This window comes from Pelodiscus sinensis, chromosome 17 (assembly GCF_049634645.1).
Source record: "Pelodiscus sinensis isolate JC-2024 chromosome 17, ASM4963464v1, whole genome shotgun sequence".
Lineage (NCBI taxonomy): Eukaryota > Metazoa > Chordata > Testudines > Trionychidae > Pelodiscus > Pelodiscus sinensis.
In genome coordinates, this window is record NC_134727.1 from 3,618,646 (window position 1) to 3,645,525 (window position 26,880).

The window sequence follows — 26,880 nt, forward strand, 5'->3', positions numbered from 1 at the left end:
GAGACCCCGGTCCTAGCGGTAAAGGCACGGACGTTAAACCTTTTCTCGGTAACACACACACACTGCCCTACCGTCGGCTGACAGGTAGCTGTGTTAGTCTGGATCTGCAAAAGCGACAAGGAGTCCTGTGGCATCTTACAGACTAACAGACGTATTGGAGCATAAGCTTTCGCGGGCAAAGACCTACTTTGTTAGATGCATGCATCTGACAAAATAGGTCTTTGCCCACGAAAGCTTACGCTCCAATATGTCTGTTAGTCTATAAGGTGCCACAGGACTCCTTGTCGCTTTTGCAAATTACATAAGGTAATTATGTACCTTGTACACGACTGCTTTACTGAGAGACCACATCAAACTCAAGCCTCATCAATCTCTTCTAAAGCCTATTTCAGAATAGCTATAGTAGTACTTAGGCTAATTTTTTTTTTTTTAGTTAAAGCTTCCACAGAATTAACCATAGCTGCAGTAAACCAAAATTTATTCTTACCATTCTCCAGGCAAAGTTTAAAATTTGTTGTTAGTAAGGTCAATTTTTATGCTTTAGGCTAAATTCAGCAGACCTAATTCCTGCTTGCTTAGATTTTATTTTTGCTGCTGCCAGTATACAGTTGAAACTGCAGCAAAATTTTTTTTTAAAGCTTAAGTTTAAACATTTGCTTACATGAAAATACTACATTTTACCTAGGCTACCATATTTCTGAGACAATTTTGCAGGACTGTAGCAATAAAGAACTTATTAATACCATAAGGAACTTATTAATACCAAATACAGCAATATTTAATATTAATATGTTTCAGGGTTTAAGTAGCTTCCACTCTTACCAGCTCCTTTCCTACAGCTTATTTTTTACAATGTGTTTTCCAATACAGGAATCTTGCAATATAAAGGAAGATTATGAATGGTTGCTGTGATGTTATCCAATTAGGTCAGAAAAGGGTTAAGCAGATCCCAGGCCAAGTGACCCAGAGAAAACTTTTTAGATACATGTTAGAACCCTTTCTAAATGGTAATTAGCACCATTCAATTAGACAAATGAGAACTTTGAAATATAAACCTGCATTGTTAGGGAACAGAGCAATACTAAGTGGCTGTGTCTAGACTGGCCAGTTTTTCTGGAAAATCAGCCGCTTTTCCAGAAAAACTTGCCAGCTGTCTACACTGGCTGCTTGAATTTCCGCAAAAGCACTGACTTCCTACTGTAAGAAATCAGTGCTTTTTGTGGAAATATTATGCTGCTCCTGTTCGGGCAAAAGTCCCTTTTGCGCAAAAGGGCCAGTGTAGACAGCTGAGATTTGTTTTGCGCAAAAAAGCCCCGATTGCGAAAATGGCGATCGAGGTTTTTTTGCGCAAAAGCGCGTCTAGATTGGCCACGGGCGCTTTTCCGCAAAAAGTGCTTTTGCGGAAAAGCGTCCATGCCAATCTAGACACTCTTTTCCGTTAAAAGCATTTCTGGAAAATCATGCCAGTCTAGACGTAGCCAGTGTGTGTGTTTACCTACTGCTTGTTAGAGATTAAACAGTTCGACTAAACAAGGCTGGTCTATTCCCCTAGCTATTGATGCTGAGATCAAAAGACAGTGTTTATAGGTTTCTAAAATTCATGGTAAACTGTACATAACTGTTTGATAGACAAATGACCTTATGATAAATTACCCCACCACAGTCTGGAGACAAAATTGCAGCAAAAGCCTGTTCACTCAGAATGGATTTATAACTGCTATGACACAGTTTAATCAATGATTGCTCGCCTTTCTTTTTTAATAGCATTTAGGTTTAGTTATTAAGAACTGACTATAAGAATGTATTGGGTACAAGATCTGAAATATTCATTAACCTGGGGGGTAATGTGTCTGATCTTTTGGGATTGGTAGAACTTTCCTATGTGATAAATAAGATTTTCAGAGGTTCTCATTACATTTGACTTGGGTATCTGGGTGGAGACCACAGGCTGGGTTGTTTAAAAAGAATTATGTGGTTGGCTTCTGAGTAACCAGTAATGTATCTAAGAGGCTGTTTTGTACTAGCTTTGTAAATATCTTTAATAATGGATCACAGCTACATGCTTTGGCTCCTCTATTCTTCGCAGCTTGACCTTAATTTAGTAACCTCAGCTGGCTCCCCTGGGACCCCAGGCACAGTTGTGTTAGCCATTTAGCCATAAATGCAGGCTGATCAAATTAGCTTGTACTGAACCTGGTGCCCTTCTCTGCCCCCACCTGATACAAGAGATTTCTTCATTTCCATACATGAATGCAAGAACACTTGTGAATAACTACCTTGGTGTGCCAATGTAAAGGCATAAAATTTACTATTCTCTAAGCAACTGGTGAAGTGTGCGTGTTGTGCTGTTTTTGGTAACAACTGAATACTGATGCAATATAAAATGCATTTTATTGTCTGGAGCAGTGGTGTGCAACCTTTTTTGATCTGTGACCTCCACGTCACAGGGGCCGCCAACTGCTGGTCCCAGCCCCCGGCCAGATCTAAGGGCCACACGGCTGCCAACGTCCGGGCCCAGTCCCCCATCTGGCTGGATATAAGCTCCGTGACTCCCCGGGAAGACATCTGCGATCCCCCCTTGGGGGTTGTGACCCATGGGTTGCGCATCACTGGTCTGGAGGACTGTATCCCCCCCAAAAAAAGACTTCTCACTTAGATGGACTGTTCTGAGTATGTTAATTAAATGTAAATTATAAATTAATGGAGACTGCCTATCTCCTAGAACTGGAAGGACCTTGAAGGTCATCGAGTCCAGTCCCCTGCCTTCACAGCAGGACCAAGTACCATCCCTGACAATTGTTGCCCCAAATCCCTAAATGGCCTCTGCAAGGATTGAACTCACAACCCTGGATTTAGCAGGCCAATGCTCAAACCACTGAGTTATCCCCCCCCCCCCAATCTCTGAATATCCTACATTTTTATTATTTAGTTTCTCCTGTTCGAGCCCCAGATCTAACCCAGCTAACTGGATCCTGTTCTAATTTTGGTATCAATAACAACATTAACTATGTGTTAATAGAACCTGCTATTATCAAAACGCATGCCAGAAAGAATGAAAGCTGACAGTTGGGACCCAGGTTGAGCACCCCTGGTTATCTTTCTACCCCAAAATGAAGCAAATCCGATATGAAGACAGAACATTAAAACAGCAGCACTAACAGGCTTGCATCAGCTGTCCCAAGTTAAGTTTTCCAGAGATACTGGGGAAGTGGGCAAAGGAAGGGATTTTAGTCTTGGAATCATCTGAAAATGTGAGGTACAAGGCAACTACAGCACTTACCATTTGACATGTCATTCTGTTATCACTGAATAATACTGGCAGTCAAAACTAATGAACTTCTCCCATTGTAACAGTGAAGGTTACACACTAACACTACAAATGACAGCTGTGCAGCTTTATTGTTTCAGATCATAACCTTTTCTCTCTGTTCCAACTCGCCACCAATCTCTCAGAGGTTTCCTGTACTCCCAATTAAATAAAACTGATCCAAGTGAATACATAAGAGGTTTTGGATGTGTAGTTTCACCTTGCAGCATGGATCAAAAAGGGAAGTATTTTTTCTTCCATAAAAATAAATTCTGCTTATGCATGAAGATTTTAGTTTTGGAAAAAAATCATCATTTAAAACAAAGAATCCTATTAGGCTTTTCAGTGAAGTTTCCTCAAGGATGTGTGAAGCATCAAGTCAATGGTTTTCCCCATTTAGACCATAGTTTTAATTTGAAATGGCTTGTTTGCACTGACTTTGCTTAGCAGCATTCCCTTTCAGGGCAGGGTTGCTTCTGACTGGCAATTTGAAATGGAAAACCCTGCTCCTGTTACCTCAGTTTTGTCAGCCCTAGTTTATTCTTACTAAGTTCTGCAACTCAAGCCCTTCAGCAGACAGACTCAAGTGTTTTAACGTTTTTGACTTTTTTTAGGTCACTGATGTGTCACCACTGAACTGCCTTCAGCGACTGGCAGTTGCAATAAAGCCCTGGAGTCCTGACATCATAAACGTGGCTTCTCCCCAGCACAGATGAGCAACATGAGGGAAATGTCAGGATTCCTGGCACTGCCAGCTCTGCTGATTGCTGCAGGCACAGAATTAGCAGCTGTAACCTCCATGTCTTGAGCAACAAGACTCATAGAAGAGGGGAGAACAAAAGTCGTGTGCACCATATCAGGGAAACAGTACCCCAGCTAATAATGGTGCTTCACGGAAAAGGGATATATATCAAGTTCCTCAAACTGCTGCCTGAAATCATTTCTCATTTTTTCCTCTGCCCTCCCTTAAATTAAAACCTAAGTGAGCACCATGATGGTTGTTATGCAATGAATGATGGTGATTTACTCACCATCAAAACATTTGGAACTAGTGGACAACGTGAAACCACTACAGGAAAGAATAATTTCCAACTTTGCAACTTGTCTTGGGTACAAAGACATTCGCTGTTGAGGCATTGGGAGGACAGCAAGATAGAAAACGCTATATCCATTTTATCACCACTAAACCCCGGCTCACATTAAGGTCTGAAGAGTGAGCCTACATGTAAGCCTGATGCTCCCTTTTTGTACCTGCAAATTACTGCAGGTACCCTTTTGCACCTTCAAGTAATATCACTTAGATGACTCTGCCTCCTTATCAGGTAGGAAGATGGCCATGTTCAACTGCATTTTCCAATTGCAGACACAGAAAAAGAAACAAAATTCTTCAAAGTTAGCCCCCATTTATCTCTGCTGCCTACTCTCTCAGGTAAGCGAAGAACGAGAGAAGTTACAATATGCAGATCATTTAACTTCATCTTCAAGTAACTGCTATGATTTTTTTTGTAAAAAGTTGACTTAAGATTGGAAAAGTGGAATTGGAGGACACTGCCTTAAATAAATAAAGAAGTCGAACATAGCAAAAGTTATTCTATTGTCTAAATCAAGGATCACCATTTTTAGCATGTGTATAGATGCATTATTAAGGATGTTTAGCACTCCAGCTTTAATAACTCAGGAAGGTTCAGATCTATTTGGTGAGGATAAAACATACAGTTGACATTTTAAAGTCCTCTATAAAGCGATTAAGAGCCTTTAGAGTCACAATTTGAATAAGTTCCCAGTAAAACACTATACTGACCATGCTGTGTAGGAAGGATATATTTTTTAGGTCAATAAATGCTGTATAAAGTAAATGAGAGAATGCTGTTCAAATAAGTGAAATACAAAGTCACTCACCCTGATCATTAATACAGCTTTTCTGATATCCCGAATTCCATCATACACCAATCGTGAAGCATCAATAAACTCGTTTTCATCCATTGGCTGGGCAGGATCGGAACTAAGGGCTTCCACGGCAGCTTCCACTTGCTCAGTAAAACGGGGCATAACTGAATTGACAAAACAAGCATGTCAAGCACATTTGGCAGTGGTGCCCCCATTCCTCCACACCACCCCATCCTCTATCGGAAGGAGAGAAGTTCTGTGTTCAGGTGGACAGACTAGAAATTATGCAGCAGCTTCAATTAATTTTAAAACCGATGGTTACTGCAGTGAGGAAAACAAACATTAGAACAATAGCTAAGGTTTTATTGTAATATTAATTACAGTTTGGTTGTCGTCACCACATTTTTTGTTTCAAATATGCGGCACATCTGTATGGCAGAGGCCGATGGGAGAGAGCCAAGAGATTTACAGTACTATAACTGGGTAGGGGATGATAAGTAACAGTTAATTAATCGAGACGTTAATGGAATTTCCATTGACTACCTGAATAGTCGGGGAGGGAGGAGAGGAGGTGCTCTGCACCACTGCTGCAGCTCTGCATTTTAAATGTAGCAAGCACTGCCAGACTCTTACTATGTTTGAAGTGGAGAGCCACAGCAAGGTTAGCTCCTGGGTTGGGGCAAGCTGGGACTGAGCAGTTCCAGCTTGTGCCAGCTCCAGGACTGCTGCGGCTTTGCCTGCCTTGCCCCGCCCCCTCCCTTCCACACAACATAGATTGTGCTGGCAGAACTGGCTTTTAAGCTGGCTCCCCCCAGCACTGGAAGCAAGTTCTCAACTTTAAGACAAGACTGAACAGGCAGAATTCAACACTGACCAGGATTTTCTGTATTGAGTTACAAAAATTCTTCGATGATTGCTTTCCAGAGCCAAACCCCTCTAATCTATCTTTAGACCAAATTGGTAAGCAAGTGCTAGCAACTGGCCAAAGTGGTACAAATAGTCTTGGGGTAGCAATAAAAGTAAGGCGCTTTTTAAAATCTTTGCTTATTGGTTGGACTTGATCCCCAGACCTCTTAAGAAATATGAATTATTTTCAGCCAAGGGGTAGAGGTGAGTGATCTGTAAAACACGTGTTCATCATGAAGTACAGGTTAAACCTCTCTGGTCAGGACTCACTGGTGTGGCAACATCCGTGGTCCAAAGTTGCTGGACCAGTGAGCCCCTGGACCAGGAAGTGCAGGAGCCACAGGGTCCAACCTGGTCCCAGGGCCTCTAAAGAGCTAGATTAGCCAGCAGTGGAGTCAGGTGGGGACCCCACAGTGGGGACTGCTGATGGACCCCAGGAGAGCCCCGAGTTCAACAGCATAGGGGCTGGAGCTGACCTTCCCTTGTCTGGCCAAATCCCTCGTTCAGGACTAGTCAGTCGTAAGAGTGCCGGACAAGAGAAATCCAACTTCTAACTTTTGACTGGGTTAAGCCATAACATTCAACCAAAATCAAATCCTGATTCTGCAGCCTCTTTGCAGAGCTCCCATTGACTTTCAAAAGAAATTCTGAACAGATTTTTTTAAAAACTGAATAATTGTTCTAATAAGTTGCACTACATTTGCATAAATTGCACTAATATGCTTGCATCCATTTGCCATTGTGTTTACATGCCGTTTGAAGCCATACACCAGTACTGAGCACTGTGTTTATTCCTACCTGTATTGGACAACAACTTTGTTGCTTCCAGCACCTTTTCGGTGTAGACTCCAGGTTCATAGTTATCCATTTCAGAAGTGACAACATGAATGACTCTAGCTGCCCGACCACGGATTGCACCAGCTGTTCGGTCTAAACCATCAACATCTTTTTCTTGGAGAGCAATTACACATTTGTTTACGTCTTCTAAAATATGATTCTCTGGTGGCAAAAGAAGAAGTATTTAGACACTAACATTTTCCTTTCTTTACTGTATGTATGTATGTATGTATTTCTTCCCATCCCAAAACTGCAGGTTTTTAGCACATGAAGCTTCAATACCTTTTCTTTATAAGCAGCTCCAATCACATTTTGATTCTTTAATATTTGAATTATGTTTGTTGCAATCAGTGGCTAGATGGGTCTCTAAACTGGCTGTCAAAATCCCAATCCATTTTACTATGCGGAGTCCAAGTTTATCCCCATCCTATCGCTTGTGTCTAGAGCTCAGCTATTCTCTACCCAGCCTTGTCTACCTTGGGATTCCTTCCTCTGGACTGCACACTAATTTACACCTTTTCTACTTCTCTTGAGGTGGAGGGGATAATGAGCCACCTGGCCGCCAACTCATCCAACCCTTATAATATATTGAAATGTATCAACATTTCTGAACAGGAGGAGGTGTTTCTAGAAGCTTTAGACAATCCTGCTACACAAGTCTACAAAAAACACATGACCATTTTACTATGCAAGAACATAAAATGGTAAATCCTCACTGTATTTTGACATCATACATTAAAATGAAACACTATCTGGAAGATCTCTTTTAGGTTCCTTTATTCTTTAAACTAAAACCTCAGAATTATGAACACCAGCGTTACAACTGACTAGCTAACCACAAGCCTGATTTGGAACCAGAAATAAACAATCAGGCAGCAACAGTGACAAAAAAGAGCAAAGACAGTAGTGTGTTAAACGTAAACTAAAAGGAACATTTCGAGATAGATTTGATAAGGTAAGGACATAGGCTCTCTGTGGGCTTCATTTAAATTAAAATGGTTAAAAGTTGTTTTTTTTGGCACAGTAAAAGTTTCAAAGTTATAATTAAGCTAATGTTCAGGTTTACAAACAGCCTCCATTCCTGAGGCATTTGAAACCATGGTTCTACGTAGATATTCTCGTACAAGTGTGAGAATAAGTATTCCTGTTCTGTGATTTTTATAATTACTTTAGCAATGAGAGACAGCTTTTGCAAATAAGTTACAAAATGCTCAAAGAAAAAACTATAGTGGAACATACAGTTATTACTCCTGAGGGAATTCTGTGCCCAAAAAATACAAATTCCGCATGCAATATTAAAAATTTTGCAAAATGCTAAAAAAATTGTCAATAAATGGGGAGGCTCCAATATGGCAGTGGGACACACAAACCACTGGCAAAATGGAGGTGGGTGATAACCCAATAGCCTCCTCCTTCGCCTGTTAGGAACTCAGCAATGCGGCTGCACCTGACCCTAACCCAGCACAAGCACTGCTGCTCTGCCCCTTTACGTGAGATGTGGGCAGGCAGGCAGGCAGTGGTACCCAAGCCTGGGGCAATCTGGGTGTGTCCCCCTCAGCAAGGGATCTGGATGCAGCAGTTCATTTGGGAGATCCAGGTGCTGGGGCAATGGGGCTCAGCAGGGGATCTGGGTGAGGAGGAAATGGGAGGGAGGCCAGATGTGGCTGGTTGGGGCTTGGTGATTTCATTCTTGTGTGACCATTTTTACAAGAGTTCCCGAAATGCAAGGTCCAGTGGAACCCTGTGCAGAGAATGTTCCCAGACAACAGCCAGTGTGTGATCGCCAGGATAATCTTAGCTGTCACTTATTCGTCAGCTGGATAAGCACAGAGCACAGTTGTAACAAAATTAGTTGTCTGCAAATAAAAGTACTTGGGATTATTTGTGAGTTAAATATCCACTTGTTTCTGTTCTCCAGACTTTTGATACCTGAAATTAACACTTGTCAGACTCCTATTTAGTATGCCAGCTGCACAGGGAGCAGAACAATTAACAACCCTGCTAAATACATTGTATAGAAGTCCTTTTACATTCATTCATGTCTGCTACCCAAATACTTCTTGTAATGATTTAATGACCTATACCCATCACAGATTTAACCAAATAGGCTTAAAATACTAGCTAGTATGTAAACTACAAAGTGTAAATAGATAAAGTAAGGTGCTTTTATATGGAAAGTTTGTCAAAATAAAAATCAAATTTAAAGTTATCACTTTGTGCCAATTCATACCTATCTCCTTAAAACAAATACAAAGTCCTAGTTGCGGAACACTCTCAACCATCTCAAATACCCTCGAGTTCCAGTGTTTCAAAGACATTCTATGCCAAGTGCTTATCTGAGAATCTTTTCACGTTGCTCAGTCACTGCTCCTGAGGAAGATTCTTTTCATTCTTAGGCCCTGTCTACACCAGCATTTGCAGCGCTGCCCATGGAGCGCAGCAGTGAAAACCCTATTGGGTCTCTGCACCATCAGCTGCAAGAGCATTAGCATGGCCACCTTCGCATTACTTGCAGTGCCTTTCAGTCTGGTGCTACCCAGAAAGCATCTCTTTCGTCATAGAGGTTAATGAGGAAGCACAGGGCATCCTGAGTCCTGTCTCAACACCCTGTGGTGTAACACTTCACAACCCAGCAACTCCTTGCGCTTCCGTCCACTTTTGGAGCTGCATGCTCCATCTCCTCAGTCTGTGGGAACAGATTCATAGCTGTTCACGAAAATGCTGATGGATCTCATTGATGCATCACAAACAGCGGTCGAGCTATTCCTGAAGCTGCAAAGCAATGAGCAGGAGTCTCTGCAGTATTCATACGACACAAGATTTCTTATGGCATTCAGTGGAATGCTGCTTTGGGCTCAGGAAATAAACACCGAATGGTGGGATCACATCATCATACAATCCTGGGACGATGAGCCGTGTCTGCAGAACTTTAGGATGAGGAAATCCACCTTCATGGGACTGTGTGCTGAGCTCAGTTCCACCCTGCCATGCAGACACACAACAGAGCTGCCCTGTCCGTGGAGAAGCGTGTGGTGATCACACTGTGGAAGCTGGCTACTCCAGACAGCTGTCGCTCAGTCGCCAGTCAGTTTGGAGCGGGAAAGCTGACCGCTGGACTCGTGCTGATGGAAGCCTGCAAGGCCATCAAAAGCATTCTGCTCCAAAAGACCTTGACTCAGGGTTACGAGCATGAAATTGTGGATGGCTTTGCACTATGGTGGGCAAGAGATGGCTCACATTCCAATTCTGGCTCCAGACCATCTAGCCTTTGAGTACATTACCCACAAGGGGTATTTCTCCATAGTCGTGCAAGCGCTTGTGGATCACCATGGGTGTTCCACAGACATTAAAGGAGGTTGGTCCAGAAAGGAGCAGGACGCACACGTCTTTTGCAACACTGGCCTGTTCATGAAGCTACAAGTGGAGACTTTTTCCCCCAAACCAGAATACAACTTGGTGGTGAGAGAATGGGATGCCCATTGTGATCCTGAAGACGCCTCCTATCCCTTAACGTGGTGGCTCATGAAACTATACCCAGGAAGCCTTGATAGCACCAAGGAGGAGGTCAAGAACAGGCTGAACAGATGCAGAATGACTGCAGAGGGTGCTGTCAGCCGTTTGATAGCCTGCTGGTGATGTCTGTATGGGAAGCTGGACCTGGCCAATAACATCCATATGATTATCGAAGCGTGCAGTGCTGCCCATATCTGTGAAGGGAACTTCGCTCTGGGCTGGATTGCTGAGCCGTAGCGCTTGGAGGCCTGAGACCAGGGCTACTAGAGCAGCACAGCATGGGGCTGCAAGAATCAGGGAGGTCTTGAGGGAGCAATTTGATGCTGAAAGTTAGTGAAACTCGTTGCCATGCATGCGAGTGAAGTGGCTGTATTGCTAGGGGGTTACTGATTGGTTCATGTGCTGCACTTAGCAGCATCACAGTGACCGTAGCTTTTATCATCTGATAGAATAAAGATTTCTTTGAAACAAATGCATTTCATTTATCAAACACCGTAAACATAGGACACACATGAATCATGAAACAACATTGCTATGTCTGCCAAATGATATACAGGACAAGATACATTTACATATGATACGGGATCCAGTGAAATCAAACAACCATGCCCTGTTCTAGTTGCATCAATAGCTCACACTTCACATTTTCACACCATACATCACTCAACTTTCATGCTTAGTTGCTTAGGCATTTCACAGCTGCTCTGTGACTACTGTTTTCCAAAAAGGTGGCTAAAATAATCTCTGGAAAATAGGAACAATTGATTTCCTTGGACAACCCCTGGTGCGGATTGCATCTTTGCACGTAGGACACTGTGTTACCTGAAACAGCCAGGAAGTCATCAATGGAAGTGATGTCATCTACAGCATCCGTCAGTACACGCACTTGCTTTTCCCATTGTTCTTTGAAGAGATCCATGTTTTCTTGCGCTAGTTTACTTTGTGGTTTGGCAGCCAGAGCCAATGCAGCATTGATAACCTGCAAAATGTGTTACGTTCCTTCAGTCAATCCGATAGTCAGAGAGGGCTAATAAAATAGCACTTAACTATCTGTTCAAATTTAAAATCCAACCATTTCCATCTATATCATACAGGACTATGTAGCACTTTAAAGACTAACAAGATGGTTTATTAGATGATGAGCTTTCGTGGGCCAGACCCGCTTCCTCAGATCAAGTAGTGGAAGAAAATTGTCACAACCATATATACCAAAGGATACAATTTAAAAAATGAACACATATGAAAAGGACAAATCAAATTTTAGAACAGAAGGCGGATGGGGGCGAAGGTAAATGTCTGAGCTAATGATATTAGAGGTGATAACTGGGGAAGCTATCTTTGTAATGGGTAAGATAACTAGATCCTTTGTTCAGACTTAGGTGTAAAGTGTCGAATTTTAGCATGAACAACACCTATATCATGAGCTATAATTGTACAGGTGTACACACTCACTGAAAGCTGACGCTAGATGGTTTATTCACACCATACTCCTGCAGGAATTCCATACCAAAAATAATTCTGAGCACAGTATTTAAAATACTGCAACATTTTCCAATAAATACAATGTGGAGGATCCACCACAGCAGTGGGGAGCACAGGACAATAGCTGCAGAGGGAGAAGGTCATCCTGCTGCCCCCTACTCCCCAGGACAGTGACTCAGTGGAGAAGCTGCACCTGACCTGACAATGGCCAGGCCTGCCCCAGAAAGTCTCCGGAGCCCTGCCCCTCTGTGCCAGGAGCACCAGGTGTGGGCAGGTAGGCTCAGCCCAGCAGGATCCAAGCATGGGGTGGCTTAGTGGGGAAGGAGAGTTCTGGGGGAGGAGGGGCAATCCGGGTGCAGGCAGCTCAGACAGATCTGGATGGAAAGGGGCTCACTGGAGTTTCCTGGTGCAGGGGCAATAGGACTCTGCAAAGGGGTCCAGGTGAAGGCAGCTGGAGCTCAGCAGTAGGTCATGTGGGGCTTTAAGCAGAGGTGGGTCTGGGTGCTGGCAGAACAAGGGTTAGGTTGGGGGGTATCCAGGTGCTGTTAGTTGGGACTCAGTGATTTGAGGGGGTCCAACGGGCCTGCTTAACAGGAGAGTCCCCCAGATGCTGCTGATGGGATACCACACTCCAGCTTGCCACCCCACACACTCTTATCCCCTTTCCTTCCCTACGCCCACCTCCATCGCCCCTGCTCCATCCCTTTCTCCATCATTCCCCCACTATCTCCATCACCAGCCTACAGAAAACAGGGCACCCCACACAACAGGGACGTTAACCCGCACTAGGATCCAGGCAGGATGCTAGGATGTATTAGCGACCCATTTCCAATACAGCTGAAGAAGCATTAATGCCACTGGACAATGCAGTCCTAAGACCTTATGTGGAATACTGTGCACAACTCTGGTCACCCATGTTCAAGAAAAACAAATTTAAACTGATTAGGTGCAAACAAAAGCTACTGAGATGATCAGAGGAATTGAGGCTCTGTCTTGAGAGGAAGCTGAAAGATCTTGGCTTATTTAGTCTGGCAAAAAGAGGCTGAGGGGATACGCTTGCTCTCCAGGGGCAAGTCCAGGGATGGTGAAAGAGCTATTTAAGCTACGTGGCAAAGGTGGCATAAAAACAAATGGATACAAAATGCCCATGAACATGTTCAGGTTGGAAATAGGAGCAGCCTTCTAACATGAGTTGTGGGGCCAAACTGGCTTTGAGAACAGGCGCTTGGCTAGCTGGTTCTTGCTCACGTACCTCTGGGTCCAACTGATCACTGTTTGTGAGGTCAGGAAGGATACCCCCAAGTCTTATTGGCAGTGAATTTGGGGGGGGGGGGGGGGGGCAGAGGGAGCCTTCCTCTAGTCTACAGCAGGTGTGTGTGTGTGTCACTTGCCAGGATTAGCTGAGTGTCTCTAACCGTTTTCCTGCCACTGCTGGAGCCAGGCGCAGTGACACAACTTGGCCCACCCCTGGCCCCTTTCTCTACCTAAAACACAGAAGAGTCTAGTGTCCTGAGAGCTTTGGTGTTTTGGTTTCACATCAGTTGCTTGCTTTCGTGTGTGTGACTACTGGGTGGTGGTGTCTTGTGATCCCAGAGGCCCGACTAGACCTACTGGTCCCTTATGGCATAAACACCCACCGCCACGAGCAAACACAATACTGAGTTTTGTTTCAAACACAAGATGTGGAGTGAACGAATGTAAAGTTTAAAAGCTGCATATCATTCCCCAAAGCTGTGAGCAAAACAGAGTAAGCAACAGATGTGCTGGCTTTTCGAAAATCCATTTTTTCTACCTGATTCATTCAGAAGTGTCACAACCCATTCTTTCAGTATAGCTCACTAAATGTAGAGTGATGGCAATGTTAAACATGCCATAATGGCACAGAATGAATCAGACAGGAGAAGCAATGTGATTTACTCAAGGGATCCTAGAAATTAGCAATGACTGGGGGAAAATGCAGAGAAGTTATACTGGGCGGGGGACACCAGTATGTTATGTTACATTTTCACCTCTGGGGATTTGGGCTGAAATCCTGATTTAAGTCAAGTGAAAATGAGCTTGATAGGTTCTGTAATGTAGACAAATAATGACAATTTAGCCGGAGAACCAAGCCGCCCAGCACAGATGAAGGGCTGAAAAGAGCACCGAAGGGACTGCACCCTGCTGTGTGCTCAGTCTCGTGCCTTCACAAGCACAAATTTCACCTCCTCCTCCCCCCCCCCCACCAGGAAAAACAACAAAGGCTAATTTATAATGTTGAGAGTGCTGAATATGCTCATTTACTAACCTGTTCTGAGCACGCATTTCTAGCACCTTCAACGTTTTTTAAGGAAGCTTCCCACTGCCCAAGAAAACAATTTCAAAGATACTGGGGTTCCTACATTCATTTTCTAACCTTCAAACATTCAGCAATTGTCTGTCAAAGGAACAGTTATAATTCACCTTACGCGTGTCACTGTATGGACCACATTACAGATCGCAGCCAGCGTTGCACTGACCGTGCAAGAGAAAGATGCCAGGGTAGTATGTCCTATGCTTAGTTTACCTGTGCTCAGTCAAGGTTAAGCGTCAGTTGTGTGTCATCCTAGCGGAGAGGATGGAAGCAGACCCTCTCTCTCCAAGCTGATACTCACGGTGTATACAGGAACTACTGGACCTGTTTTCTCCCCCTTCCCTTCCTGCCCCTGTTTATTTAATGCATTTTGAGCCTGTCAGTCAAGAGAGCAGGGTCTAGACACCCACAACTCTCCAGACATGAATCTCAATAATGAGAGCCCTAGAAGGGAAGGATAAAAGGGACAAGCCTTCAGAAGGGTGTTCTCAGCCTGTATTTTTCTGGTAACCATGACTACCAAAACAGAGGCTAGTAGTGAAGAGGCATGGAATCTCGAATCTCTCTCCTACCTTCCTTTGCAATTGCTAACATGAAAACATACTTCAGGGAGTATCCAAGCCTGGCAACATGAATGCCAGGGACATACATGCTGCTTGTAGCTGTACAATGTAGGCTCTGAAAAAGGAAACGATCTTGGCATTTTTTTCTTGGAAAAAAGGATCACCACCAAACCTTGCAGCCTGATCAATTACCTTTCCCTGCAACGACTGAAGTGATTATAGTCAGAGCAGACTCTATGGCCCCCTCGATAAAGCATTTGCTCAAAAGCTACAATTCCTAACATATTAGCACTGACAGAATTGAACACTAAGAATGAACTCTACCAATACCCTTCAGAAGGGGCAGCGAGTCCTACTGGAAGCATAATGAATTTTGGTTTTCCACCTACGCCCCACAAAAAAAGAAGGGCGGAGTCAGTGAAGGGGCCTCAAAAGTTGATGAGTAAGATTCTCTTTCCTACAAGCAGGTACGGCTATGAAGCCTTGTCCTTGGAAAGTAGCCAGCAGCGTCTGAGATTAAAGGGAAAACACCCAAAGAAAACTGAAAGGCTGACTCCAGGACTAATGTGAGCTTCAGGGGAAGCCTTGCCAGGAAAAAGCTCTGTGCCAATGACTCTCTCAGCTGGAATGCAGCTTGTAAGGTTTGGCAAACATTAATGCAGGACCCAACAATTGTCTTTTACCGAAGCACATTCCATCTCCACCCACGACGTGGCTGCCAACCTGTGGGCACAAATTCCACCTGGGCTATCAGGTCTTTAGGTCTCTAGATATGCAACAATTTCCTTTAACAAATTTCAAGGAGATTCTGAGTCAAAGAACCTGATAGTAGAAACAAGGAGTCCTGTGGCACCTTAAAGGCTAACACATTTATTTGGGCATAAACTTTTGTGGGCTGGAGAACCTTTTGTCAAGCACCAGAGGACTCCTTGTTGTTTTCACTGAAACATACTAATACAGCTACCCCGCTGAAATCGGTCCTCAGCGACTTGTGCATTTTGCACCCAAATTAATCAAATGCTATGTTATCAGTTTAGTTAGCATCATGGTAGACTTATTTTTATATTGAGCTTTTACTTTACCATCTCTATTTCTACAGAAGTATCAATAAAATACTCCAAGACTCCTGAATTAGGCATTTGAATGGGTAGGTGAGGCATCTGGCTGCTGCCTTTTGAGGAGATGAAATAGTCTTGCAAAGGGAAGGAGAAAAGAGCAGGTGTCGCTTGGGTACAACGTCTGACAGTGTAGTGGAAGCCTCCTTCCCCAGAAGGGGCCATCAATGGACTGGAGATACCACCATGGGCAGAGGGACAGCTGAAAAACCTGCAGCAGGGTGCATGTGATTTTGAAAACCATTGCAGTTTTAAAGCTGTTTAGGGTTTGCCAGCTTCTGCATGGGATTTTTCACACCAATATTCTTTATATGCTGTGTCAGTGGGTGCGATCAGCATATGTTACCATCTGTTCCATCAGAGATCTATAAGCAATTAGTTGCTTTTCAAGTATTTCAGAAATATGAATGTAAGGATGTGGAACAGTTATTAAAAACAAGATGTTTTTAACATGATAAAAGGGCCAATTTACTTTAAAGCATCACTTTACTCAGGAATTAGTTCTCGGCCGGATTCGTTCAACTCTGTACAAGGAGGTGCAAATTAGGCCAGGCAGGCCCCTTTGCACTAATGCAGGACTGACACTGCCCCCACAGAGGGACAGATGATGTCGTTTCCTGTCCTCGCAGGGTTTCCCCAGAACTAGGGAAGTTTTAATGCCACCAGGGCTCCTTGAGATCCCTGCCTACAGAGGCTGTAAGGAAATTTGCAGAATGAGCTCCTGACACCTCTCTACCCAGTGTCAAATAACTCAGCAGGGGTGATCACAAGTGTTTTCCATTCCTAGTGAATTTTCTGGCCACGGGCTTCCTCCAGCAGGCTTTCTGCTGGCAAAAACTGACAACCTGGGGAAAATATAGCCAGACACTTGTTTTATAAAATTTCAATTCACATGATTAACATTCAGCTAACAAGTTTCAGAGGGGTAGCCAAGTTAGTATCTAAGGTGCTCAAGACTGTTCATTGTTTAAGTTTTTCTAGTTACAGACTAACAAAACAAGTAGATGGTATCATGAGCTTTCATGGGCACAACCTACTTCTTCAGACAAATGTAGCTATTAAAGATCCAGTTTCTAAATCTATACGTGATGAGAGGGAGGGAAAAGAGAAGAGAAGAAAGGGGAGGGGGAAGAAATAGTAAATCAGAGTGTCTGTGTTACATGAAGTTGATAGAGAAGGTATTGATTGTTCTTAAGTACAGATTGTTTGGTTTTTTCCTGTGAAATGTAGTGGGTCATCCAGCCAATGTCTTTATTCAGACTCCTGATACAGGAATCAAACTTGTAAATGAAGTTAAGTTCTAAGGCAGTGGTTCCCAAACTTTTCAGCATCATGCCCCTTTTTTGATTGAGAAATCCTTGTCGTCCCCCCCAAAATAGCAGCAAAACTTAAGCAAAAAAAAGGGGGGGGGGGAAAGATGGACAAAAATAGCAGCAAAACTTGGGGAGAGGGAATTGACCAGGGGGAGGAGGGGTGGAGGCTAAGTCACCACATACCCCTGGAATTTCTTCATACCCCCCAGGGGGGCAACCCCCCCAGTTTGGGAACCCATGTTCTAAGACTTCCCTGTGGAGTTGGCTTGTGAAAAGCCAACACAACAGTTTGCAGCTGAGCTTTACTTGGGTCTATTCAAGTCTTTTTCCAAACATAAGTGAAGCAATAGCAGTCAATGTTCAGCTGCTAAGTGAAAGCATCCCATCAGAATACTGCCAAGTAGCACTAAAATTCTTTGTTTCAAGAGCCATGCAAGGTAAAGTTCCCCTATTAGCTTCCTCTACAAAGGATGTTAAACATCTGACTAATTGACTCCCTCACTGACTCCAGGTCAGCTTATCTTTCCCCCCCTTGCTGCCTCTGATAGCAAGGGGGGGCGGGAGGAGAACTGGTCGACTACCCTGTTGATTAGTCCTTCACATCCCTATTCTGGACACTTATTAGGTCACAGGAAAGCTAGCAATATCAATATCAATAGAGAGGGGGTGGAAGAACTTGCAAAGATATGGGGGAGTGAAAGAATTAGGAGGTTTATCAACCCAAGGATTAGTACAACTGTTTAAGAGTAAAGTCACTAAAATCAACAAGCTAAAATGACTTTTGAACTTCAAATCAGCAAGGCAACGGTTGTGTGAGGATGTGCTTGCCATTCTGTTTAATAGTAAGCTTGAAACCATTTCAATGCTCGGAGAAAGCACAGGACATTAATCCCAGAATATGTGGGGTTAGTTATTGACACTACAAAATACATTCTCTGTACCTCAAATTCTAAGTTTTTAAAAGTTTACGTACTGGAGTTCTGCTGATTCAGCCCTTATCCAGGAACCCTCCTATCATTTCTCGCCTGGAGATTAGTTCTACAGGAAGTGTAAATGTTTTGCTTGTTGCTGCAAAGTCTTAACTCACTGAAATTTTATAACCTTTAAACAAGAAGTATCTTTAGAATACACAGCAGTTCTGTGGTCTGAAGTTTAACATGTACACAATGAAAATTAAGAAAAGCTTTCCATTCATTTACCCCAGATCAACTACATTTAAAATATACCCATTTTTACAGCAAGTTGTCATTTCTTATACTTCATTTTGGTCTCATTCATTTCAAATAGAAACACAACTTTCTAACTGGGACTGATTATTCACAGGAATATTTATAATATTCTGCAGATAATATATATTGCGTCTAAAACCAAATGTAATTTCTGTGACTAAGGCTTCAGTTCCTCCCCCAACTATACACTTATCACGAATGTGTCTATTTCCACTATCTAGATATAGATATCACACACACACACACACACACACACACACACACACACTTGTTTGAATGTGGCAAAGTATATGAAAGTTTTGTGATGGTCATCTTGAGAAGTCAGAATCACGCTCATACTAACAAGGCTTTCAGCAACAAATATCCTCAAAATGGGATATTCAATAGAGTTCAAAAGGTAATTTTCCAAAAAAAAGGTAACACTGTTCACCAGGCCTTCCACCCTCTTGTGCTAAGGAGTGCTCCGTTCTTTGTATATAAATTAGCTCTCTCAGCTAAGTTTTAATGCAGAGTAAAAGATGAAAGATTTATATTACATTTTTGGCAAACTTGAGTATAGAGCAGGGGACTTCAGCTGACCCAATGTATGATTTTCCTAATATTTTTCCCTGAACCAGTAAAGAGTTCTCAATATTGCAACTACTTTCAACTGGCTTTCAATTAGGCATTAACTAACTGGAGACTCATGCATTGGAAAAGAACATGTTAATCTACAGCTATGACTAAAAAGTCATTAAGACAATTTTTGCCAATCTGCCTAAAAAGCTTCCTGCAAAGAAGCTTCCAGGTGAATTATCTTCTTGCTTTCAATGCAGCCAAACTGCAGGCTTGAAAGCCTCTGTCCCCATACATTACGCCAGCAGTCCCCATACATTCCCTTCACTCCCCTTTATCCATAACAGAACCAGTCCATGCCAACGGACCAGAGGCAGGGATGCAGCCAGGGCTGAGAGCCAGAGCTGGGGGCAGAGTGGGGTTGGGTGGTGCTCCCTTCCTGTCTTCTGTGGAATCTGGCCTGAGCCCCATCTGACATTCCTGCATGCCCTGTAAGTGAGTGCACAATTTTGCCATGTTTGTCAATCAAATACTACAGGGTGGGCGTGCCCTTTGCACTCTGTGGCTTTTGTTTCATCATATCTATTGAATTTATTTAGAAAGGCAAGTCTGTAGCAGGAGACTGACACATTTCAACTAATCAATACACAGCTACTATGATTAAACAATTGTTCGTATGAATCTGACTGCATCCGTCTGGAATTCTACAAGAAGCAACTTTTTAAACAGCAACTCCAGATGCTCAAAATGGTCATTACATTGCCAAACTACTGTTGCCAGGAAATACCTTAAGCTTACTATATACTCAGATTTCAGCCTTCCAGTCATAGCTCTGCCTTTAAAAATTCACTCTTCCTAAACTATCAAAGTATTGAATTTGCTCCATCCTTTATGGAGCATGACATTTTATAAACTGTTCTGCAAACTGATCTGATTATTCTGAATCCAGAAGCATAACTTTTCCTAAAGAAACTAGATTTTTAGTTACACCCTTTACATAATGTTGTAAAGTGATATTTGGAGGGCTAGTTGGACGTTCTGAGCGTAAGAAGCTATCTGGCCAAGAATAAGTCTTATCATTGTCTGAGGATGCTATTAAAATAGAAGATCTGTAATCCAAAGAGACATTTTGCTGCTCTTGTTTTAGGACCATTATAGCACCTACTGTTAAGAGCATCACCATGCAACAGTTCAGAACAACCTTCCTCAATTACTCTAAAGGTATCCTCAAGTTGGGTCATCCTTACATGCAGCATAGCAGTGTGCTCTCTCTCGAGGCTGCTATTAATTTCCTGACAACTGCTTTGTAATTGGGAGGGAGGAGAGAGAAACAGGACTGCGTGCTGAAAGATTGTTTGTGGCTTCCACAAAAGCTACTTCAAGGCCAAAAAATGTGCATTTGTGGTTTGTCATCAACTCTGTTTCTAATACACGTGAGATATCGAATACATTTAATCTAGTTTTCCCAAGCAAGATTATAATGGTCTTGTTTAAGCTGTCTTCAATATGAATATATCAGTGTAACAGGGGCTAACAAGGAAAGAATGGCTCAAGATAAGCCACTTTTTTGCAAACGTTTGAGGGTTAAGAGACAGCACTAGAACAGACCAAGGCCCCAGAATGCAGAGGAAAAAAAAACAACCAACCAAAACACACCCCCACAAATGCCACAGGTTTTAAAAAGAAACTAAAGCAAGGGGGGTAGCTGTTCTGGAGAACCAGGTTTATATGCAGGCACCTGTGCGGGTGTACAAAGTAGCTAGGCTTGCTTAGGTTACCAGCATGGGAAGGCAAGCCATTGGATAACACAGATATATATGCACACAAGAGTATTGTAAAGAGTTGGAAGAAAGCATTTAGAGAAAAAGGATTTTAAAATGGACAATAACTTTGGTTTTCAGAAGCCTGTCTGATCATGGCACTCCACTGGTCAGACCTGCAAAGGTAACAGTCCTGAATTCAGCCAAACCCACTAGGGAAAAGCAATAGATATGCAGGGTCTATTGCCGCCCAGCGTCTAGTCTATGAGTAGGAGAACTGGAGAATTCCACTGCACCACATGTGAAAGGCAGGAGGTCTACCATCTGAACCCAGTCTCAGAACTGTAAGGGGACAGAAGTGCAGCTAGCACTGTAACAGTGACATTATCTGTTTGCTACAACAGGCTCAAAAAATTACATGCAGAGCTCTTTGGCTCAGTACATTTTACAATATGTAGACAGAGGAATTTTTACCTAGTCTAGTTGCATCTATTATCAACTAGAGATACAAAGTTAGAAGCTGTTCTAGAACTCTGACCTAGTCTGCCCATTTTAACAAATAACTAATTACGAAACAAAACTGATGATTCTCCATTAGGGAAATGTGTGAGAATGGTCAAAGTAAATTTTAGTGTTGGATGAAATCTGTTTTTCTTCTCTTCTTCCGTTCTTAAATAACAGTCTCACAAGGGACAACATAACCCTGTTATATTCTCCCACCAGAAGGTATCTGTTTCTAAGACATAACTGTCTGTACACTGATCAGGACCCATGTATTTGCTTATTTTACTAAACTTCGCTAGTTTTCCAAGAATGATAAAAGTAAGTACTACCATTCATATCCCATTCACTCTCACTCATTTCACACAAACTAAAGAAACCCAGAGCAGCAGCGGCCTGAATTCCTATGGGGAGGACAGTAGAGAGGAAACCTATGTAAAAAACACAAAAAACATCTGAAGTAGACAGACACCTTGTCACAGAAGGTGAAGTCTGAACAGGATAATTTTAAAATATTTATTTCCTATTCTCTTGCAAAGGCTTACTGTTTACTTCAGATCTCTGAATGTGTCACCGGCCTTCCTTTAAGCCATCGTGATTGTGGGCAAGGAATGTCTTTAGCTCATGCATACTACCTAGTCATAGGTATTCATGATAGACAGGTGATAAAAGACAGCCTAGAGCTTCATTGCTTTCTTGGTTGCAGTAAAAAAAGTGAAACAAACTTGTGGTTAAAATCACCTTATTTGAAAGGTTTTAAGCTAGTATTTTTTCCCTTCCCTAAGTTGCTTTAAAATGATCTTGCCCAAGCAGTAAAGCATTTAGCATTATGGACCATCTTAAACCTCCTCGTTTCCAATAGATGCAATTGTACTTTCTTCATACCACATCCTTTTGCAACATGAACATGCACAGATGCTGTGTATCCTCACTATTTACTGTCTTGCAGTTTGTCTGGACATAATACGTGACCCACGAGACATATGTACTTGTAGATGTTGTAGAAGGCAGATCAGCTCGTCTAAATGGCATGTTTTTAGTGAAGTTCCTATCCCAAATGTTCTATTTCAAATACCCAGTCCACTTCCACTTCTTCCCATGTACAACCTTGAAGGACTTGAGCTTGCAACTTACCTGAGGACAGAGAGCTTCAAGCTGGCTTGCTGACATGCGAACTAGCTTCACACCTTCTTCATTGTTTGAGATGGAACAGGCCAAGTTGGCAACCTATATTGGAGAGGAAAACCTTTTTAGAAAAACAGTTTTTGTATGTTATAACATGCAAAAAGTTGCAACCTCTCTTTGTTCTGTGATTAGGAAGCCTTCAAGAAATGCTCTTCATTCTTACAACACAATCTAATACAAACTTGCAATCACCAGCGACTTTTTTTTCCGTCACAAGCCAGCAGATCATAAAATAGTCATTCAAATAAAAAAAAGGGCTGTTATTACCATTTACTCAATTGAGAGATTGCCACAAGGGCACCATTAGTGACACTTGAAGTCACAGTTAAATGCCCATTCCTACTTATAAACTATGATAATGAAAAAGCTGTAAGCCAACTCTTTTGTTTTAAAAATGTAGGGATGGACAAATCACTGACCATTTGAGGGGGAAGCCTTGTAGGGCTTTTTACTGTACCCTAAGCCCTCTTCCTCAACAATCACTACATGATCTCCACATAAAGATCCTAGAGTATACAAAGCTAAAATATTTGCTGATCTAACATACATATTTAGTACATAACTGCAGAAGTCCAATGAAGTTTCATCTACTTTTTAAAAAGAGTACTCTTGCATGGAAAATACCTTAACTACTTAGGCAAAAATAGCTAAGTTTTCACATAAGAAGCATCTCAGGTCTTTAGACTAACAATTTGACTGCTCTTAAAACTGCATTATGTGGAGAAAGTCCTCCACCACCATGGTGCAGAGAAAACACTGATGGGAGTTACAGGATCCATGCAAGACAGTATTTATGGTGCAGATAGAGTTCAAGAGCACCCCTACTATTCCAATATTTGCATGGAATCTTGCAATGCTAAAACAGTAGATCACATTTTTAGCCTAAACCCTGACAGTTTCTCTAACTGGGCCATCTTGAAACCAAACCTTTGGGTAGGAGCAGAGGAGCACAGAATTGATTTTAAAGCAACTGAAGATATTCTGCATATTGGAGCTGCAACCAAGGGGGGAAACCTGAAATTGAGTAATGTTTCTTATTTGATGGGTAAATGACAAGTTTGTTATTTTGAGATCCAATACAGTTACACTTGAACACAGAAAGACGTAAACCTAGCACGAAGGCAATGAAGCTAAGATAACACTATGTACCATCCTACCAGAAATGGCAAAAGGCATCTGCCCAAAGTAATGACGGAATCTCAAAGGAGATACTTTGTTATGCTCAGTAGAGCCAGCAGATGTAGCAAATATCTAACCAAACACAATTTTAGAGAAAATGTGGGGTAGTTATAAACACCTATTTAATTGAAATACACTACTTATACATACATAATATAACAAAGATAACATAAAACTATATGCGGATATTCCCCTCTTTTCAATGCCTCTCTTTCACTTCTTTTATCACAGTCTTTACTGTATATGGAAAAAACATTCCTGGGGCAGGGACAACAGATACTTACCTGAAGAATGTGACCGGTTGGAACACAGACGTTCCCCTTGAGACTGTCACCAGGTGTGCTGATCCTACCATTAAGCCTGCCCACCTATTTTCTATCAGCTTTTAGAAATATCACTGGTATGTTCACGTAGCCTTTATTTAGGTCACTTATTTTTCATAGAAAACAAATACAAGTTGGACCTCACTGGCCCAGCACACTTGGGACGAGTGGTCCCTGTTCAGGGAATTTGCTGGACCAGGGAAGGTCCTCTGTCATTGCCCCCCTCAGCCTGCTGTGCCTCCCTGCCTCCGGTTCCTTCGGCCCTTCTGCAGGCTGGGCGACACGGCTGCTCTGGTCCCACTGTCTTAACTGATACGGCACCAGTCAGACTGCCACGGCTCTGTCCCAATTGCCAGGCCAGCACACACGGGCTGCTCCTGCCCCGCCATCACAGCCCATTTGCTGAGGCTTTGGCCCTGCTACCATCAGCCTTGCCTTTCACAGGTCTTTCAGCTGCTGGCCCCATGGCCTGGGGCTCTCATTCAGCAACATCCATGGTCCTGCCAGACCACAGATGTTGCCAGATGAGAGTCCTGGGTTAGGGAGGTGCAACCTGTATTTTAAAACTGAGCCTAAGTGACAGGGTAAATCGTCAGTGGACTGTCATGTGGGAGCCCAGAATCATCTGGGGAGTCCAAAGTTTCAAAGGGGCAGCCACCACACAGCTGATCTCAGCTGCGCTGTGGCTTCCCCTTTGAAACAGCTGCCTCTGCGCCTTTCAAAGGGGCTCCCCGCAGCATTTGCCCAGAACCTGGGATCAGCTGGGGACTGAACCTGGGGTTCTGGGGAAATGCTGTGGAGAGCCTGGGATCAGCTGGGAGTCCCCAGCTGACCCCAGGCTCCACATCTGCCCCTTTGAAAAGCACAGAGGTAGCATTTTAAAGGGGCAGCCCGCCGCAGAGTTGATCCACTGATCAGCTGTACAGCAGCTGCCCCTCTGAAATGCTGCCTTGGGGTTTCAAAGTGGCAGTGCCACTGTGCAGCGCTGCCACTTTGAAGTACCTCTGCTCCCCCCTTTGCTGCCTCTCTGAGACAGCCGGGGGAGAGGGGAGAGAAGAGGAGGGCAGATATCGACTAGTCAATATACTATCCGATAAGCAAATGCTTATCGGATAGTCGACTAGTCTTTTACATCCTTAGTACAGACAGATCAAATTAAAAAATCTTTTGATGCAATGTGAAAGCACTAATGTTTTTAGAGTATGTAACCATTTCCAAGAGACTTTATACCCTAAAAGCAGGACTGACTTGAGGCTGACAACTGTTGCTGCCAATGTTTGGATGAATAAGCTTTAGTTTACCCCTAGTGACAAGTCCACCGGATGTGCAAGTGACAAAAATGGAGAAATAGAGCCACTTCAACGTACCTCTGCTACTCACTGAATTAACGCACTGATGGTAAAGTAAAACTAGAGGCTTGCTGGAATTTTCTAGAAAGCTGACTACTCTAAATGTGCTTCAGATCTTTAACTTTGAAATTCATTAACAATGGCATTGGAGTATGCAAAGTTAAGATGGTGCCTTAAATGAGGCATCCCCTACTTTACAAGAGGGCCAATTAAATAAGGATCACCACTCTGCAGAAAGTCAATACAGGAGTAAGTTGCTGCAGAATAAGCTACAATTCTAAGATTTACATCAACCAAAAAGTTTTTAAATTAAAACCTATTCATTTTTAGGGAAACACTGATATTCCAGGACTACCTGTGTAATCAGTAGATGTGTATAAGGAACAATGAGTTTAGTTTGCCACCTTCTCCACTTCTTTCCAATGCATGTCGTCAAAGTACATTGAGTGGAACTCTGGTCTAAAGCTAAAGTAAGTACTATTCTTAAGGCTGTTCTCACTTCATTACGCTAGTGCAAAAACAAGAGCAATTTTAAGTTTAATTATAAGGGAAAAAATTGGTAGGCAAAATGTTTTCAGATTTCAAAAGGTTGGAGACAATGAGAGAGTTTTAAAAGGTACTTGATTGCCTTAAAGAGAAATGTAATTGGGCAGGTGACAAAAATGCAAAAAACAGGAAAACAATGAAATTAGAGACCTGAGCACTCACATGTCCCCTATCATTGTAATACTCAATCACCTCCTTATATTTAAAATTAAAACTCCATGTATTGTTCTATGCCTGTAGGAGATAATTTTCCTCATTTATAAGTCAGTCTCTGTGTGTGGGAATTTATCAAGGGAAAGAAAAGTTGAAGAGTTTTTCATTTAGCGCTGAACACAGCCAGGCTTGTGCCAATTATTTCTTCGGGTAATGAGTTTCATAGTGTAGGTCCAGTTCCTGTGGAAGCTCAGTGTCTCACATTGATAAGCTTCCCCCATACTGGAGGACAATTTCTTTCTTCAGTGGAGTGTAACTATCATGTAAACGCAGCCATGGAGTGAGGAAATTTCCTTAAAAAGTTAGGGCTGGAAACCTTTCAGCTCCTGAGCTAGGATCAATGGATCCAAGGGAAGAGCAGTGATCCTAATTCAACCATATAAGATTCATTGATTTCAACAAATTCACCCTACTAAAATAATAGCACTATAACCACAGGACAAGGAACTGAGAACATGGACAATCATCATTATTGCATGGCCAAAATTGGCCATCAGCATGCCGAACCCCAACGGTCTACTGTTCCTCCCCATTACCCTCATAAATCTTGGCTTTCTGACACCCTGCATCAATTAAAGAGGGACAAAAGCTAGTACACTTTCAGCAAAACAGACGCTAATACAGAGAGGAGTGCTCTATTTCATCCTCAAATCTTACGCAGACTACAGGGCAAGAGAACCTTCCTATCAGCTTCCACTTAAACCACCAAAATCTGTCCCAAGTAGCTACTTTTGGGGATAAACTGCTGCAGTCTTGAATGTCCAAAACCTGCATCCAAACAGTGC

General features: G+C 42.7%; 1 protein-coding gene across 4 annotated transcripts in view; it reads right to left on the reverse strand.

The window, feature by feature from the left end:
• Positions 1 to 26,880, reverse strand: part of CTNNA1 (catenin alpha 1) — a 152,898-nt gene that overhangs the window by 17,273 nt on the left and 108,745 nt on the right. For all 4 annotated transcript variants that reach the window (XM_075900135.1, XM_075900137.1, XM_075900136.1 and 1 more), the window contains 4 exons: positions 22,435 to 22,527; positions 11,273 to 11,429; positions 6,899 to 7,099; positions 5,207 to 5,358 (listed from right to left, as the gene is read on the reverse strand). In XM_075900135.1, the coding sequence (XP_075756250.1) occupies positions 5,207 to 5,358; positions 6,899 to 7,099; positions 11,273 to 11,429; positions 22,435 to 22,527 (603 nt within the window). The remainder of the gene's footprint in view (positions 1 to 5,206; positions 5,359 to 6,898; positions 7,100 to 11,272; positions 11,430 to 22,434; positions 22,528 to 26,880) is intronic.